General features: G+C 33.4%; 2 protein-coding genes across 7 annotated transcripts in view; one reads left to right on the forward strand and one right to left on the reverse strand.

Annotated features, from left to right (window-relative positions):
• Window positions 1–2,460, forward strand: part of LOC100241125 (homeobox-DDT domain protein RLT3) — a 40,395-nt gene extending 37,935 nt beyond the window's left edge. For all 6 annotated transcript variants that reach the window (XM_010646835.3, XM_010646834.3, XM_010646837.3 and 3 more), the window contains 2 exons: window positions 72–304; window positions 1,981–2,460. In XM_010646835.3, coding sequence (XP_010645137.1) covers window positions 72–290 — 219 coding nt within the window. In that variant the 3' untranslated portion in view covers window positions 291–304; window positions 1,981–2,460. The remainder of the gene's footprint in view (window positions 1–71; window positions 305–1,980) is intronic.
• A 3,550-nt stretch (window positions 2,461–6,010) lies between these two features.
• LOC100244419 (phosphoglycerate kinase, cytosolic-like) lies at window positions 6,011–11,038 on the reverse strand. Its single transcript, XM_002263914.4, has 7 exons — window positions 10,857–11,038; window positions 10,550–10,762; window positions 9,203–9,280; window positions 8,841–9,101; window positions 7,099–7,416; window positions 6,796–6,954; window positions 6,011–6,466 (listed from the first exon to the last, which is right to left on the reverse strand). The coding sequence occupies exons 2-7, from the start codon at window positions 10,742–10,744 to the stop codon at window positions 6,272–6,274; spliced, it is 1,206 nt and encodes a 401-aa protein (XP_002263950.1). The 5' UTR covers window positions 10,745–10,762; window positions 10,857–11,038; the 3' UTR covers window positions 6,011–6,271.
• Between the last annotated feature and the right edge of the window lie 1,547 nt (window positions 11,039–12,585).

Below are 12,585 nucleotides of genomic sequence, written 5' to 3' on the forward strand. Positions count from 1 at the left end.
TTATTAAAATATGATATATGATTATTTTCTGAACCATGCATTGGTATCCTCTTTATGCATATGTCTTACAGGTTCTTGCTGATTTTGTTGGTGCCATCAAAGAGGACTGGTTGTGTCAGTCCGATGTTGTGCTAGGTTCTAATAATCTTTTGGAAGAAATTGTTGTATCATTTTCAACTATGCCCCAAACATCATCTGCAGTTGCACTCTGGTTGGTGAAGTTGGATGCCTTGATTGCACCCCATCTGGAGAGGGTTCAACTTCATTCTAAAAAGAGAACAAGAAATTAGTACCCGATTTAAAGGTATGCCTGTTTTGTCAATGTCCTTTCCTATCATTGACAACTTGAATTCCATTTACTAGCTCAAGCTCTCTCTCTTTCTCTCTCCCAAAATTCTTTATATTCCTTTAATTGTTTTGTCTTGTTTTTTTAAAACTGCAGCCCATTCTTTAAACTTTCACTGTCAACTATTTAAACCTTCAATTAGCTACCATCATAACCCAGAAGCCCTGTCCTATTGTTGAGTTCTATTTACAGCCGTAATTTACTGGTCAATTTTTCTTTATTAACCCTGAGTTACCCAATCTTCTAACACATATAGCCCTATTTTTCTAATCCTACATCCGTTTGGTATCATAGCCAAGTTCAACATGTAGTTGAAGAATCTCTATGAAGAACCTAATGATAGGAAATGGTATTGGCATGAGCTAACTTGCGGCTTGTGGGAAAGGATAGATGAAGTGAAGATGTGTGTCGTTGCGGTTGAAAGGAAAAATCAATTGCCTAGTGGAGAAAGAGATATAGGGAAATATTGATGATGGGATGTGAGTTCAAGAGGATGGAGTCTTTGATAACTAGAGAGATGAGGTCCGTCCACCAAACCTAAGAATAATGCATGACGAAGTCAAGCTAGAAGCCTAGAACTCCCCCACAACTGTTGTTAGGTTTAGGTGACATGGCTAAGGAAATAACTGGTGTAAACGAGCATGAACACCATGATTGAGTAGTAATGTCATGAAGATGATACATGTTGAAGTGCTTGATTGTATACCGAAGACTGACCTTAGGTATTCAGTGATTTGCTTGCTGCAATAATTACTAATTTGATTGGTATGACATGGTAGATGCTTGGAAGGTGTGTTTCTCGAAAATGAAATTTGCTGGGCATAAGGTATGGTGGAAAATCCTGGAACAGTGGTCTTTGCTGAGTTGGGAAACCTTCAATTCTTGACTGGGAAAAAAAAAAATTGTTCATCGGTATATCACCAAGACCACCTCACTGAATAGTTGATGACTTTGCAGCAAGGTAGCATGTTAGCTATGTGGAAAAGTTTGATGAGCTTACCACCCCTTGTCGAGGTGTCTAAAGATAGACTGACCTCACACGTTGGATTGAAGGATTGAAATGTGACGGAAATCAACAGCCATGCATATTTATGACCTTGAAGATGCCTTACAGAATGGCCTTGAAGGTGAAATAGTACGTCCAGTCAGCCTTCCTCCCAGAAATTTAAATTCAAGCATGGAGGTCAAGCATTGGGAGGACCCTTGAAGAGGATTGAACACATAAGATAACATGTCCAGTCTCCACTCAGCCCATACCCACCATAAGAACAAAGGCAAGGCTGCAATGGAACACAAAGTGCCATGAGAAGGAACAGTGTGGCTGCCATTGCCTGTAAAAGAAAGAAGGCGAATCCCATATTATGAATGTCAAAGGAAGTACGAAAACAGAAACCAAATGAAGAGAACACAAAGTGAAATGCTACCCAAAAAAGAGAGTTTGGACAATTCATTCGTACATAGTTATAATGCTTAGGGCCCATTTGGAAACCGTTCTTAAAAACAGTTTTCTAACTTAAAAAATATATTTGACAAATATCTTCACTGAAAACAATTTTTGAAGATTTTATTTTTAAGACATGTTTTCTAAATCAAACTTTTGCTGATATCTGAAAAACCGTTGGCTTGTATTTCAGGTAAGCGCGCTCTTGAGCAATAGATAAACCATTTTTGGGTTTGGTAGATCAGAGGCTCAAAGAATAATTCCTTGTCGCCTCTCATTGAGGACTCCGAAGCATTACTAATAGGTGAAACAGTTCCAACCTTCAGCGACATTGAACCAAAAGACAAGAATCATCACCTAGATGCTTCCCAACCCGAGTCCGAACAAAGTGATAAAAAAAGTGATAGGTCCAAGTTTGTACAAAGGGAGACTGCATTTACTTCCACATTTTTGGCCGATAAGTTGTTGTACAGCATTATTAGATGTATTTGGAAAAAAAATTGAGTTCCTGGTGCATTATCCTTGGCCAGTGAGCCCTTTGATTCTGTAGACCAAATTTTGATCCCTGATATGATGAAATCTCATAAATTTCATTCGCCTTTTGTGGAGACGAATGTTACTGTTGCAACCTTCTATATATTTTTTCATTAATGTATATCGCCTTGGCTGCCAACTTTTGTGAATTTCTTGCTTTCTGATGTGGGATTGGTGATTACAGGCCTGTTTGAAACATTTTTTAATGCAGATTGTCAAAATCTGTTAGAAAGTCCAATTTTTAATTGTTTTCGGGAACAAAATTATGTTATGAATTCGCCTTAAGATGCAGTTTCCATAAACAGTGGCAACGGAGAGAAAAATAGAATGACAGCTTATTCCTTTTTTTATTCGGTATACAAATTTTTATACACGTATATGAGGAGTAAACAAGTATTTATATACAGTTACCAGCTTTTAATATAAGATGATGTTTATTCTTTTATCTGAAATCTGAATACATCTGAATTTGAGTTGAATATCATTAAGTATTTAGATTGAATTTTATTTTTATTTTTTATTGGCTGTTGTTCATTAATGTCACTCTCATTGGTCACTTCAGTTTATGCTTAAGAATTACTTACGGAGAATTTACTAATGAATAGTTGATCTTTGAATCTAAGAATATAGATGGAGTTTTTTAGGTGCATTCAACTAAGATCTATGAATCAGCACTCCTACAAATAAGTGGTGGTTTGGTCACTCATACTTTGCCAGGATTTTCCTGTTTGACAGCTGAGAAAGTGTGGAAAAATCAAAATGGAGGGAAAAGAAAATCTCTCCAATTTTCAAATTCAAAAGGTAACAACTAATTCAACAAGAGGCCAAAAGTGACTTGTAGTGTTGTATATTGGCTGTTCCTAGAATCTTCTGCTATTTTCTTTTCTGCTTTATTTTTTCTTTCATTTTCTTGGCTACCAAATATGAGAATCATGACTAATTTCCTAAAGATGAGTGACTAGATCTTCATATGCCGTGAGGAGAATTGCATCTAAGAGAGAATATCGAATGCTTCACTTGCAGCAAAATTCTATTTTTATTCTTAGTTCTAAATCTTGGCTATTAATAGGAAAAAATTCCCGGAAGTCTATCGAAACTAGGCATCCATGATGCCGACTTTGGCTCAATGAATGTTTTAAGTTGATTTGATTCATCAACAACAGAATTTGATCATGCATATGCAAAATCTTAGATTAAATCTTAGGATGAATAAGGGTATAAAAGTTGTAGAGATTGGAATTTGAAACAATGCTCTTATTGGATGTTTGGTAAAATTTATTTCTTATTATTTAATGACTTAAGTTAATTTTAAGTTGTAATTTATTACTTATTTTTCACTCTAATTGTTAAAGGTTATTTGATAAAGTTAATAGTTATTATAAATCATGAAATTGACATATTTACCCTTATTAATTTATACTCATGTTTATTTTCATTGATTTTAAGCTATAATTTTATTTATAATATAGTTATATTTAAAGTATTGTAGATTTATAAAATAACTATAAAATATTTACTATAAAAAAGAGTCATATATATATAATTATAATTTAAAAATATACTCTCATTAATACGGATGAATGAGGCAAAAATGATTTAACATTAAATATAAATTAATTATTTTGACTTAAAGTTAAAAATAAGTAGTTTTATTAAATATATTTAATCTATTAATGATTTATATTAAGTTATTAAACCATTAAGTAGATTTACCAAACACTCTAAATCTTATGATGAATAAGAAATTATTATTGGTATGTCTTAAAATTTATGGATTTGTGAGTAAAATATATGTACCATTATTGATATTAATTCTTTAATTTTTTTATTTTTAATTTGGGAATGAGCATCAAATCTTGATTATTATTTTTTAAAAATTAATTGAAATTATTACAGTGAATTATGTCTTGGAGTTTTATTTTTTTTAAAAAATTATTAGAATTTGTTGTATATTAAAAGGTTGAATTTTAAAATTTTATGGTAAAATCATTTTTATATGATTTTAGTATTATCATTTTCCTTTTGGATGAGAAATCCATGGAAATTCTTGAAGCCAAATGTATGTAGCAAAATTTCGGTTTTGATTTGGAAACTTTATGAATTTATTTTAGACTAATTTGTATCCAAATGAAGTAACTTGTAGATCTAAGAAAACTTTAGATCTAAAATTTATTTATTATTTAAATTACACAAAATTAAAGTAATTTAAATTATTTTTAAGACGAGGAGTTATCCGAAATTCAAAAAAATAAATTTAGTTTTATTTTGTGTGAGAAATTTGGAGTGTAAAGAGCTTTAGGAATGTCTTACATCATAGATTGTCTTAATTAATTTAGCATGACGGACTTTAGGCTTGTGGTGACTCTGGTGAGGTCAGTCGGAGGGTAGGCACATGCATGGTTTCTAACCTAAATTATAACTTAAAAGCGTTCAATCACGTGTGTCATGTTGGATTTATGCACCATCCGTGTCATGACTCGTGCCATAGTCGATGTCATCAGATCTCCAAGATGAATTGCTTGATCAATGGAACAATGCAATAAGAAAAAAATCATCGCCATAAATATCGTATCCATGCCATGACTCGTGCCACGGCGACGCGAACCCAAAAGGACCTCCGTATTCAATACTCCACTTGATATCAAATGAAAAGTCCATTTTACAGTCATTTTTTGAGGGGGAAAAAAAAATTAGGGGCTAAATAAAGTTACAAAATTTTTAGCTTAAAATAATTTTTGCCATTTCTTGTATGTATAAAAACACTCATAAAACTTTTCGTTATTTTTAAAAACAATTTTAAAAAATAATTTTTAAAATTTGTTTTCTAATTTTTACAAAATAAAAATCTACATAAAAACCTAAAATATTTTTTAAAAATAATTTTATATTTAATATTTTATTTTAATCATTTTATATATTTATATAATCATTTTTTTAAACAACTCAAAAAAACATCTTATTTTTTATTCATAAAAACATAAAATAAAAAATAATGTTTTTAATTATCAAAAGCATTTATGCTTTTTATTTTGAAAAATAAAAAATAATGCTTTTAATTATGAAACGCATTTATGTTCTAAAAAACAATTCTCAAAGATAATTTATTTTATATTAATTTTCTTTCCCTCAAATTTTGCATGAGGCTTCCAATCAAGAAAAAAAGCACTTATAAATTGTCTTTATCCTTTTATTTCCTTATAATTTTTATCTAGAACTTTGCCAAACATAACGTGTCTGATTCTTCATAAAAATGCTTATAATAAAGGTAACACCAACCAAAGGGCAACAAGCTAAATGCATTTTTACCACAATCACCCCTCAAATAAAACCTAAATCACCCATTATTGCTGAATTTCACATTCAAAAATATGCTAACTTTTAGGCCATGTTTCGTTTGTAGAAAATTTGAAGAAAAATCCAAATTTTGAAGTAGCAAATAAATAAATAAAATTACAAACTTCAAATCCATTTTTTTCTTCTCAACATAAAGATGAAACATTTTGACAATGCACCGTTTTTTATTACATTTTATTTTCTTTAATATTTTTCATAATACATCTAAACAAGACAAACATTTTCCCTAGTATTTTTTTTTTTTCTTGCTTCAGTAATTTCCGGAACCAAAAGTAACCTTAAACCTAATGGGTAACATAAGATCTAACCAAAAACATGAGGGCAAGACGTACAAATTAGGGACAACAAGGGCTTCATCTCAAAAATAATGCACACAACCAAAAACATACTGTTAGAAAACTTATGTTGTAGGATAATTAACGTTGTTCCCAGGCAAAACACCAGGATTCATGGCTGAGAGAACCACCCACTTATTCAAAATTTGATCCATAGCCTCTACAGGATCACCTCTTTGTTATGGTTTCCAAAACCCCTAAACAAGAAGGAGCAAAAAAACATACCATGGCATTACTAGAAATATGGAGACAAACCCCAGCTCAGGCGTCGTCAAGTGCAAGGACTCCAGGCAATGTCTTCCCCTCCAGCAACTCCAAGCTGGCACCACCGCCGGTTGAGATGTGGCTCATCTTTTCAGCGAGCCCAACCTTCTCTACAGCAGCAACAGAATCACCACCTCCGATTATAGTTGTCACCCCCTTCTCACTTAGGTCTGCCAACTTCTTGGCTATTGCCTGCAGTTGGAGAAGAATAATCCTCAATACACTTACAAAGCAAGGTAATTGAGCTTCCTGGTGAAATAGGCTTGTAGCAGCATCGTAGCATTGAAATATTTTTTTCAGTTTACAAAAAAATGGTGAAGTTCTTATTCTGCATCATTCATACAAACTAGAATTTCTTCCCAGAAGTTCATGAAAATAATTTCAACTGGGAAAATCAGATTGTTTCCAGGAAACATGGGCAAAGGTTTTTGGTTTGGTAAATTCAAGCATTGCAGGTAAAAGAGCATCAAACAATGTAGTTGACATTAGAATATTTCATGTATGTGTATATTATGCATTACCTCTGTTCCCAATGCAAACTTATCGAACTCAAACACACCCATAGGTCCATTCCAAATGATGGTTTTGGTAGTATCTAAAGATTCGCCAAAAGTCTTGATAGAGTCAGGTCCGATATCCAGCCCCATCCAACCATCTGGAATACAGGATGCAGGGACAACCTGCAAAAACATTGAACAGAAGTTTTTAACCCTTTCAGAAACAAATTATCATAATACATATCAATGGATAGTTGAGGAAAATATTTTCTGAGAGAGTTTGGGGCAGGGAAATTTTTTTCCAAAAAGAAGGACAAGCAAACAAACCTTGCTGTTAGCATCAGCAGCAAACTTGTCAGCAATCACAACATCTGCGGGGAGAAGTAGTGAGACACCTTTGGACTTGGCCTTTTCAAGAAGTGAAGTTGCAAGATCCAGCTTGTCTTCCTCTACAAGGGAGGAACCAACACCGTAACCTTGGGCCTTGTAAAAGGTAAAGATCATTCCTCCACCCAAAAGCAGGACATCAACCTTCCCCAACAAGGATTCAATCACTCCAATTTTCGATGACACCTTCGAGCCACCAACAATTGCAGCAAATGGCCTCTTGGGGTTTGACACAGCTCCAACAAGGTAGTCAAGTTCCTAAAACCAGAAAACAAATGTTATGTCAAGTAAACTCAAAGAAGTATTCTAAACAAAAGAAAACCTAGGTGTAGCCACTATTTGGACTTCATACATTAAGTTATGTACATCAAATAATTCACTTTCAATGGCACTGGAGCAGTACAGAAACAATAAAATTATGTTAACAAGTACTCATATTTTCCATCAAAAAGAACAACAGTACCAATATTTATATGAAAAAGATAGGGCCATTCAACATTGTAAACATGAATGTAACAGGTCAAACTCATTACTTTAATTGCTAGGATCCACTCTGCATAGCATTTATTAATATCAAACAAACATTATGGATCTGATTAGTAGCATCTTTAGGGTAGAGATAAATTAGCCAAAAAAAATTAATAATAATGACAAATTATTTCATATGTGTAAAAGACCCACCCAGATTATGAACAGATGAAGCTCGGACTTGCTTAGCTATTTGAAGCTTGTTACGAGATGGATAAACCAGGCTCATTCACAAACTCAAATACATAGACACATGTTCAGGGATCAACTAAGTTTGTAAATAAGTTCTCTTTCATTCACGTGTAGGCCTATTAGGTGCATGAACGTGTTCAATATGGGGTCATTTGACCACAAGTCCAACCAACTGATGCCCAAACAGCGCTTAGTTGTGCAAAACAGACCAGGCCCAGAAAGGAAGGATGAATTGAGGTAGGGGGAGAAAGGGGGAAGGAGACAGATTGAAATTTCCAGAAAGTGAAATCTTAAAGATGGTAACATGATTAAAGGGATAACGTCATTATGAGATCGGATCAAATTGGGTAAGCAAGCAGACAATAGGCCTCATTTTATAGTGCCTTGGCTACCTCTGGAATAGGTTAAGTGCATGCCTTCTTGGTTAAGATAGGGCAGGGCTTTAGACCACAGGCCATTTCACTACACCCCTGATCAGGCCAAGTTCTAAGCACATCTCAACCTTGTGACCTCAGCTCAATTAAAGCTGATCTGGAAGGTACAAAGGGTCACATTGGTTCATTTCTTCTTGAAGATAGAAACAACTTATATCCACTCATCCTAACTAATTGTTACACCACCCCTACCCCACATATGTCCCCATCTACACTTTGGTTCCAACCAAAAAATGATAAAGCAATTGTTGCCTGCAACATAGCTCAGAATCCTTACCAACCACATGGATTTCAAGGCCCAACAAACAAACATCCTTGGGACCATTGAATGTAACTGATCATAGACCTTCTTCTGGCTTTTTTGTCCCTTTTTATAATTATTTTTATGTTTGAAAGCAATGGAAAGGTGGACCTAAAGGAAGCTGAACCCAAGAGCTTAATATACATGTATGGATTCTACGAGATTAGAACTTATTTTATTGGAGGGCATGGAAAGGAAGATGTATTAAAAAGTGATCACCACCATACCTTCTGCATGAGGAAGCCAGCAACCGAAGGTTTCAAGTATTTAGCAACTCCCTCTGTAGATGCATGGGCTCTGTGAGCGGTTCCAAATGCATCATTCACATAGAGATCTGCAAGTGAAGCTAGCTTCTTGGCAAATTCAGGGTCATTCTTCTCTTCCTCCTTGTAAAACCTCACATTCTCAAGGAGGAGAACCCCACCTTCTGGTATTTTAGCCACCAATATCTTGACTTCCTCACCAATACAATCATTTGCCATTTTAACCTAGTAAAGGCAAACAAAAAAGTCATCCAAGTGAGTACATTCATGCCAGCCAAATCAGGTTTGAATAACAAAACAACAGAAATATTAGGGAATAAACAAACCTCAACTCCAAGAAGTTCAGACAGCCTTGGCACAAGAGGTTTCAAGCTGTACTTAGGTGTAACACCCTTTGGGCGCCCCTGAAAACGACAATTCAGAATCATCAGTTTCATAAATTAGAACAAGTAAAAATATATTCCAAGAAATGAATCCATAGAAAGTCAGGAAAGAAACAAAAACCACTACCATATGAAAGCTTGAAATCCTAGTTTAACATATGCACTCACAGGCACATAAAGTCACAAGCAGAAACCTTTAGACTGTGGAAAGCCATCACATATGTGTTGTTGCAATGAAAATGATAGAGGGCAGGAAAGTGTGAGGAGTTCATAACTAGACTAATATGTTCACTCTCAATCATATTCTCTCCTCTTCCACATTTCAACAGTTGAACCCTATTTGTAAGACTAACTGGCTTGATGAATCCACAAACAACACCTCTACAAAATCTCACAAGCACCCCCCATGTTCATGTCTAGCAACAGAGGGTTTGAATAAGCCCAAAATCCTGCAATGAAAACCACCATTCTCCTCACCATGCTTCAGCAACTTCTGTTCTAGGAAAAAATCAGCTTTAACAACTATCTAAGACTAGACCGAAAGCATTCTTAACAATCTCTATCTGAATGCAGGAACAACTGGGCTCTTGACCCTTCAAAAGAAAATCATGATATCTTCCCCCCAAGCAATGAATATACAATTTTCCTCCATTACAACTATTCATAACCAGCAAAAAGATTCTATTAACTTCCCTGACCCTAACACAAATGCATGAAAGATCTGACAAACATACACTTCCCTAATAATCACTATCAACATTAAAGCTCAAAACTTCACCTTCTCACCTGATCTTTAGAGCTAACAAATGACAGAAACAGATAAAAACAATTACAATAGCTGAAACTGTTTCGAATTTCATAAAAATCAAAACGTTATGAAGTGATTTATCAATCGACCATAAGCTGACTTCAGATTGATCCAAGTATAGCAAACCAGAGAGACGCCTAAAAGTTTTTTGTCAAAAACACAGAAAGAAGGCACATTGATCTACATGGATCTATATCATAGTGATGTAAGAAGCAGAGATAAATCCAAAGAAACATCATTAAATAGAAATAAAAAACCAAAACATCTAAAACAAACCCAGAATCCAGTTTCCTAAAAACAATAAATAAAAATAAAAACGAATCTGCATGGTCCAAATTTCCGTTCTAAGAAAAAACCCATGCGTAAACCCACAGCATAATCATATTGATCCAGACAAAAAAACAAAACGTTTTCCCAAAAAACAAAAGACCCAGATCATAAAACAAGGAAAACAAAGAAGTAAATGGAAATCCGGATCATACAAGGTGGCTGGCGAGGATGACTTTAGCGCCATGACCCATCAAGTACTTGATGGTGGGCACAGCGGCACGGACTCTGGTGTCATCGGTGATCTTGAGACTCTCATCCAAAGGAACATTCAGATCAACCCTCACAAACACCCTCTTCCCCTTCAAATCCGCCTCCTTCAGATCACCCACACTCCTCTTTGTTGCCATTGTTCTTCAGCCAAATTTCTGCGACGACGCACATGAAAAAATCAAATCAGACCACGAATCATAACAATTTATAGATCAAAAAAAGTGAAATTTTGAAGACGGGAAAGATTACAGTGAGACTTGTGATGAATTTCGAGCGTGAGATTAATGGAATTTTTCAAAGAAATATACTAACAATATGATGAGGGAGTGGGTGAGAACATATAGGTCAGAGGCGCAGGATAAGTTGGGTTTGCTAAAGTAAGCGTGGTGCAGAATGCGCCGGAGGTATATTCTTTTCCAGCTCCTATTCTTGGGCTGGACGGTGGGCGTGGAACGCTAGTTTAAGAGTAACTGTGGGCCCCCACCAAATTAATAACTGTGGGCTTCCAGGTTTAACCTAAATCTATGGTTAGTGGTTTTTTGCCTTTTTTATTTTATTAAATTTTTCTTTTTATTAATTTATATATATATATTTTAAGTTTATATCATAATAAAAAAATTAAATATAATAAAAATAATTCTATTTATTAAACACTAAAATCTTCTAGAATCATCTCAAACCTTTACTTATCAAGACATACCATTATATTATTATATTCATCCATGTATTAATGTCGTATAATCACCTAATTATATTTCATCATAATTATTTGAATTTAAAATTAATTATAAAAAACAAATATTTATTAGTGATTAAAATGATTTATTAATTTATTTATTTTTGGCAACCAAGTCTTAATGAGATGACGGAGTATGAATGGATGATGATACAATGAAGGTATCAAATCCATGAAATTCAAAAATTCAAATTACAAAAATGTGTAGAAGCTTCCTCTCCCTAATAAATATCTCAGCTTAGATAGCCTCATGAGGCCATGTGGCATCACCTAATTGTGCCACGTCATTCGATTGAAAGTAAAAAGCATTTCACAAGAAAGTAAATCTTGGGCTCAACGTTACATAACTCGATCCTAAAATGATGACACATGGCTTTAAATCTAAAATCTAGATTTTTTATTTTAAGTAACTTCAAATATAATAATTTGAGTCATTAAATTAAAAGAATATTTGGTGGTGATTCTATTTAAAGTAGTTTAGTTAAAACACAAGTGTCTCTATTTAAAGTAACTTTTTAGAGTTCTAAAAAAAAATAGTTATAACATTCAAATAATAAAAATGTTAAGTGATAAAAATATTGAAAGTATTTCTTAAAATTATTGTGAAATGAATTTTTTAGAGTTCCTTAAGAAAATATTTTTAATTTGAAAAATGTTTTTGAGAAAAAAAAAGTTCAAAAAATTTTAGAAAATATTTTTATAAATCCTAAAAATAATTATAGTATTTTCTAAAAAAATATTTAGAATACGTTTGATAGTGATTTTAATAAGTGTTTCTAATATTTTTATATTTGAAAGATAAAAACTTTTAAGTTTTAAAAAATACTAAAAACATTTCTTAAAACTACTATCAAACACACTCTTAATAAATGATTTATCTTAAAACTATTTTTAGAAGAATTATCAAGTGTTTTTTTCTTTTTGAACTCCCTATGACTTTTTAAATTTTTAAAAAGAGTTTTCTAAAATTCATCAAACATATGATTTTTCCCCATAAAATTCATCAAGTGAAAAGGACCATTAGGTCCCCCACCATATCACCTTGGGTAGGCAACCTAATCATGTTGGGAAGTAAAATAGTTACATTTGAAATGTAATTTGGTCATATTTAAGGTGGCAAATTTGGTAAAATTATTTCTAGATACAACCATTATGAATTCAGTGATCAAAATTTGGACACGGTACCTTAAAACAAGTCTAAATTTATATTAGTGTTTAAAAACGTTAATAGTGGAATTTTAG

The sequence above is a fragment of the Vitis vinifera genome, chromosome 19, assembly GCF_030704535.1.
Source record: "Vitis vinifera cultivar Pinot Noir 40024 chromosome 19, ASM3070453v1".
NCBI classification, from domain to species: Eukaryota; Viridiplantae; Streptophyta; class Magnoliopsida; order Vitales; family Vitaceae; genus Vitis; species Vitis vinifera.

Excerpts from the sequence above, each read along its gene's own strand:
- LOC100244419 (XM_002263914.4), bottom strand. The coding sequence starts at position 10,744 with ATGGCAACAAAGAGGAGTGTGGGTGATCTGAAGGAGGCGGATTTGAAG. Across the intron at positions 6,955-7,098 it reads CTGCTGATGCTAACAGCAAG|GTTGTCCCTGCATCCTGTAT; the intron begins GTTTGTTTGCTT and ends ATGTTTTTGCAG. Across the intron at positions 6,467-6,795 it reads AGTTTGCATTGGGAACAGAG|GCAATAGCCAAGAAGTTGGC; the intron begins GTAATGCATAAT and ends CTCCAACTGCAG.